Source organism: Propithecus coquereli, unplaced genomic scaffold (genome assembly GCF_000956105.1).
Source record: "Propithecus coquereli isolate 6110/MARCELLA unplaced genomic scaffold, Pcoq_1.0 Scaffold76, whole genome shotgun sequence".
NCBI lineage: Eukaryota > Metazoa > Chordata > Mammalia > Primates > Indriidae > Propithecus > Propithecus coquereli.
This window is the reverse complement of record NW_012153729.1, coordinates 1,917,317-1,923,620: the sequence shown is the minus strand read 5'-3', so window position 1 is coordinate 1,923,620 and position 6,304 is coordinate 1,917,317. Positions and strand designations below refer to the sequence as shown.

The following is a 6,304-nucleotide window of genomic DNA, read 5'->3' as shown; positions in this document are numbered from 1 at the left end:
TAAGAGGTGCTAGATCACTGTCGTTTCTTATGATTGAGTAATATTCCATTGTAAACATATACCAAATTTTGATAATAGTTTTTAACATAATACATTTGTTAACATCCCAATTTAGGTCACAACGAACCATTCTGTGATGGAGGAGCTGACATCAGTTATTGGAATAAATATGAGGATACTACCTTTCACTTCTAAGGGAGAAGTTATAAATGAATTGTTTATTTTTATTTGTGTAGTGTGTTTCTCTTCTTTTATATACTTTACATCATTAAATATTACAAACGAAAGAAAAAAATTTAAGAAACTGATGACAGTGATGGGTCTCCGAGACTCAGCATTCTGGTAAGTTAATTTGCTACTTTACCTGTGTATCATGCATTAATCAATAGAGAAACTCATTAGGTTAAAAAAGAAATTGGATGCACTCATGAGTTTTTCTTGCATGTATTCAATTTAATTAGCTTACCTGCATGAGAGTTTAAGATGCTGGCAGTAGAAAATCAGTAAGGATCGTGCTATGTTTCCTTGAGTTGAAGAAACATGGATGACATTTGTACAAGTTATTTATTGCCAGAAAACTGCTACATAAAAACCACCCAAGACCCAGTGACCTCAAGCAACAATTACTTCATCTTTCTCATTTGCCTGTGGCAAATAAGAGTTCGGCAGATCTATTAATAGTTTCTGTTTGGCCAGGCTTAGATTCAAGGTGTAGGTTAGATCCAGGTCTACTCCATGTGACTCATCCTTCTTGGGCCAGTAGGCTAGCTGGGCATGTTCTTCTTACTCAGTCACAAAAACACAAGGGGTAAGTCCCTATGCACAAGCATATTTCAAGATCTTGCTCCTATCATACATGATAAAATCTCATTAGTTAAACCAAGTCACGTGGACAAAACTAAAGTCAAGGGATAGAGAAGTATGTTCTGCTCACTATGAGACCAAAGCAAGTCAAATTGTCAAGCCTGCAGTTAGCAATGTGGGGAATTATACTCCTTTCATGAAAAGAGGAGCAGAAAAGGAAATGAAAATTTTTGGACAAATAAGCCCATTTACTATAGTGTTATTGAGGCCAAGTCATGTAGTTAGTCAACAAAAATATTCTTTGGATGGAACTGATCAGACAATATCAGGGTTAAATGAGGCAATGTGTTTAAATCACACAGTACAAACAGAATTGGGTGCTTGTTAATGGATGGTACAATGCATCTCTCTCCATATACCTATATATCTGTGTACCTATTCATCCATCCATTGATCTATTGTCTCTTTTCCCCTAGACTTTGAGATAATAGATAATTATAGTAATATTTATGTAAATATTAAATAATAGTAAAACATTATGGTCTAGTAATTATAGAAATAATAGTGAACATTGTTTAAGTACTTACTTTGTTCCAGAGATCACTTTTAGCTCATAGTGCTGTTATCCTCATTTTACAGGTAAGAAAACTAAAGCAGAGAAAAGTTAAGGGTTTTGCCTAAAACCATATAGTTGATAAGCAATAAAGTGAGGAATCAAATCCAAGAAAAAAGCACTCTTTTAGCCACTGTGCTATATAACACAAAAAAATTAGTAAAATGAAATTATTGACAGGAGACAGAAAAAGCCACTGGTGAAACCAGCCTGCAGAAATGCATACCATATTGTTTTTAGCATTATTGGACGTAAGTATTAAATTTGGACTCAAATTTTTTTTCCCATTTTTTGGGTATTTTTGATATATCATATTTGTACATATTTTTTCGGTACATGTGATATTTTGATACATGTATATGATGTGTAATGATCAAATCAGGGTAATTGGGATATCCATCACTTCAGACATTGAATCCAAATTTCTGAGTGCCTCTTTCCTGATATAAAACTGCACAAGGTACCAGATTTTATTTTGGCTAGATTTTTTTTTTATTAGCTGATGTTGCATCAGTTATTGAAGAGAGTGTTTTAAGTATGCTTTTTTCTCTTCTCTCTTTTCAAAGACAAGGAAAAGAGATTTTAAAGAATAAAATGATAAAATATGTCTAAAAAAGTTCAGCGTTGCCAATTTTGTTCTTTAAATTTCCATGTGAACCCCGTTGCCAGATGCAAGCATCTGGGTATTGAGGTAAAACTGCTATGTTTTTTATAAAGTCCTAACACTTCTTATACATTGTACTGTCTTCTACTTTCTACCTGATCAGGCACAAATTTTGCTATAATCTACTTAACCCAAATAAAGCTCAAGTATGTAAAATTCTCATTTATTAAAAGCTTGTTTTTGGCTGGGCACAGTGGCTCACACCTGTAATCCTACCATTCTGGGAGACTGAGATGAGACGATCACTTAAGGCCAGGAGTTTGAGACCAGCCTGAGCAAGAGGGACACCCCTATCTCTACTAAAAATAGAAAAATTAGCCAGGTGTGGTGGCACGCGCCTGTAGTCCCAGGTATTAGGGAGGCTAAGGCAGGAGGATCGCTTGAGCCCAGGAGTTTGAGGTTGCTGTGAGCTAGGCTGATGCCACTGTGCTCTAGCCAGGGCGACAGAGCAAGACTCTGTCTAAAAAAATAAAAAATAAATAAAAAGTTTGTTTTTCTTATTGCTGGCACTATTTCAACCTTTGGAGGAGATATGAGTTTGTTTCTGTTTTTTGGCAGTTATGAATAAAGCTGCTATGAACATTCATGTACAGGTTTTTGTGTGAATATAAGTTTTCATTTTTCTGAGAAAATACTTCATGGTATGATTTCTAGGTCATATGGCAGTTTAAAACACATCTTTCCATCTATTTCCACAGATTTTCAAAAGCAACAGTGTTTTGGCTACTCTGATATTGTATCACAGTTGTACAACTATAATTCTCATTATACTTTTCACTTTTAGTTTCATATGTCTTAGTAGCACTACAGTATTCTGATTCTTAATAACAATATATTGGGTGGCTTATGTCAACAGCCATATGAGCTTTACTTAAATTGGGAAGATTTCAGTTAAACATTCAGAAGGATTGTATACTTGAGGAAGCATTAGTATAAAGAAGTTTAAAGGGGAGATTGTTACTGTATTTCTTCATCAACATGTTACATAGTAACTTGACTGAAAGAATAAACTTATATTTAGTTATGTTATTTTAAAATTTGTTATATAATTGTAGAGATAATTATGATAATGGCTACTTTTTATACCACATGCTAAACTAACATTTTCATGTGCACTACCTCATTTAATTCTCAGAACAACCATGTGAAGTAGCTACTATGATTGACCCCATTTTACAGATGAGGGTGAGAGAAGATAAATAACTTTCCTGTAGTCTCACAGCTAGAATGTGCATGACCACACTTTTATAATAAATTCGACCCTCATAGTTTGACTGCAGAGCTTTTACCATTTTGCATGTTGCCTCTCCAAAATTTACATGTGTGTGACATGTTGAATTAACACCTTGTTTCTATCATAGGCTCTCCTGGGGATTGATGTATACTGGCTTCATCTTTATTATGTCCATTTTTATGGTTTTGATCATAACATCGATCCCAATTATAGTTCATACTGGCTTCATGGTGATATTCACACTCTTTAGCCTATATGGTCTGTCTTTGGTGAGTTGGTAAAAACGTATACTTCTTGACTTGTTTCAGGTCACAGATAAGTGAGCAAATAATGACGTCTCTTTGGGATATTAGTATAGTCACTAAATTTATATCCTGTTTTCTATATGTTTTGAGAAAGTTTTTGACAATGTGAGAAATTGATGAATATTGATATACATGATTGTCAAAGGGAAAATATACCAATAGGAACTCTTCTTTCTTCCTTCAGATTGCATTGGCTTTCCTCATGAGTGTGTTAATAAAGAAACCTTTGCTTTCTGGTTTGGCTGGATTTCTCTTCACTGTATTTTGGGGATGTCTGGGATTCACTGTATTACACAGGCAACTTCCCTTACCTTTGGAATGGGTATTAGGTCTTCTTAGCCCTTTTGCCTTCACTGCTGGAATGGCTCAGGTAAGAACACAATTATTTTATGACTTTATTTAGCTCAGGTAAGAACACGATTATTTTATGACTTTATTTATTAGATTTTCAAAATATGTTCTTATTCAAGAATTTGGTGCTTCATGAAATTTAATGATCAATCACCCAGTATTTTAAGAAATTTTGCTATCGAAAATTAAATAAGCAATAAAAATTTATCGAAGTAATAAAACAGGCAGATCATTTGTAAAATCCTAGCAAATTTAAAGAAGAAAAATGATTGCCAAATATCTGACCACTCCAAAATATCAGAGGCAGTAAAATGTGAGGTTATGTGTAATAAGTGAGACCACATGACATTGATCAGCATCTCAGCTCCACTACCTCCCAGCTGGGTGACACTGGGCAAGTAACTCAACCTCTTTGGCTTCATTTTCTTCTGCAGAATAGGGATGTCAGTAGAACCCACCTCATGGGGGTAATTGCAAGGATTAACTTTGTTATTACATATGTATTGCACTAGTATGATGCCAAATACCTGCTATATAAATGTAAACTATTATCCTTATTATTATTCTATTTTATTATCTTTAAAATAATTTCTTCAAGTCTTCAATACTTATTTAATATTTTAATGTTTCTACAATATCTTATTCTTAGAATTTTTTAAATTTCTTTTAAATGGCCTCCAATTTCATTGCCCACTTTGAGTTTTTCTTCCCAGAATATGTTATATTTGGTTGCTTATCCACTCTTTCAAATCCTCTTCTTTAAAATACCTGTGATAATCAATTACTCATTTAAATTTTTGTTCTTCAATTGCTTTACTTTGTTGTATAGCACTTCCCATTTTTGTGACAATAATTTTATTTGCAGAAAGCAATAATACTAATAACTTGTCTGTGCAATTTTGAAGAGAAATATATTAAAATAGGAACTACATTTGTCTAGGCAGCACTGTTTTTTTTAAACTTTAGTTTTATAGGTTCATCTAACATTTTATTTTTTTCTTTTAAACTCAGATTACATACCTGGATTATTACCTGAATGGTGTTATTTTTCCTGATCCCTCTGGAGATTCATACTTTATGATAGTTACTTTCTTCATTTTAGCATTTGATACTCTTCTCTATTTGTTATTAACATTGTATTTTGAGCGGGTTTTGCCTGGTAAGTAATAGTGTAGTTAAAGTTAAATTTAAAGTAATTCTGTTTCTTATAAGGTAACATCTTAATATTTGTTCACTTGTAATTTAAGAAGCATTTCTGATTATGATTATAAGAGGAGAGGAAAAATTTCAAAGCAATAGATAGAATTTTCTCATTTCTATCACTATATGACAGTATGAACTGAATAATTTTGTAAAAATGTTTTAATTCAAAAGAACTTGTGATTATTTTGGTTTTGATCTTTCATAAATGTAGGGTGTGTGTTTGTGTGTGTTTTAGTTGGGGAGAGGGAAGGAAATACCTCAATCAGCCATTGGATAATGATGCTTTTTAGTGTTTTAATTGAACTCACTGAGGTAAGATAGTTCATTAAATGGTTCTTGCTAATATTTGGCTCTAGTAAACTTGTTCTTTTGAATCTCAAAAATATGAAAAAGGAACTACCATACAAAGTTAGTAGATGATCTCTTCTACATATTTGTGGGAACATCAGCCTAATAGGAATGCTTTCTATAGTGTTATAAAAAGTATAAAATAAACTCTACAAGTGGCTTTTAAATAATTATTATAAAATTTCTGTATAGTGTATACCTATAATCCCAGGAACTAATATACAGTCATGCCCTGCATAACGACATTTCAGACAATGACAGACTGCATGTGTGATGGTGGTCCCATGAGATTATAATGCTATATTTTAACTGTACATTTTCCGTTTAGATACGTTTAATACACAAATACTTACCATTGTGTTGCAGTTGTCTACAGCATTCCGTACACTAGCATGTTGTACAGGTTTGTAGTCTAGGAACAATAGGCTATGTATAAATTTTTTTTTCTTTTTTTAAAAATTTATTCAGGATATTATGGGGGTACAAACATTTTGGTTACATGTAATGTGTTTGCACCACCCAAGCCAGGGCTACAAGCATGTCCCTCCCCCGAAAAGTGCTTTCTGCTTCCATTAGTTGTGGATTTACCCCCCTCCCCCGGCCAGCACCCAATGAGTGTTACTACCATGTGAATACCTTAGTGTTGGTCGATTAGTATCAGTTATATATAATATTAAATTACCTAATGACATTTCTCAAAATGTATTCCCGTTGTTAAGTGATGCATGACTGTACTTTCATTTCCTTTGGTCCCATAATACATAGTTCTCTCTTACATGTCA

At 33.3% G+C, this 6,304-nt stretch overlaps 1 protein-coding gene across 1 annotated transcript in view; it reads left to right on the top strand.

The window, feature by feature from the left end:
* LOC105824691 (ATP-binding cassette sub-family A member 10-like) overlaps window positions 1-6,304 on the top strand; it is a 132,571-nt gene that overhangs the window by 18,511 nt on the left and 107,756 nt on the right. Inside the window, 4 exon segments of the mRNA XM_012662225.1 lie at window positions 116-342; window positions 3,443-3,584; window positions 3,805-3,990; window positions 4,983-5,130. Of these exon segments, the coding sequence (XP_012517679.1) occupies window positions 116-342; window positions 3,443-3,584; window positions 3,805-3,990; window positions 4,983-5,130 (703 nt within the window).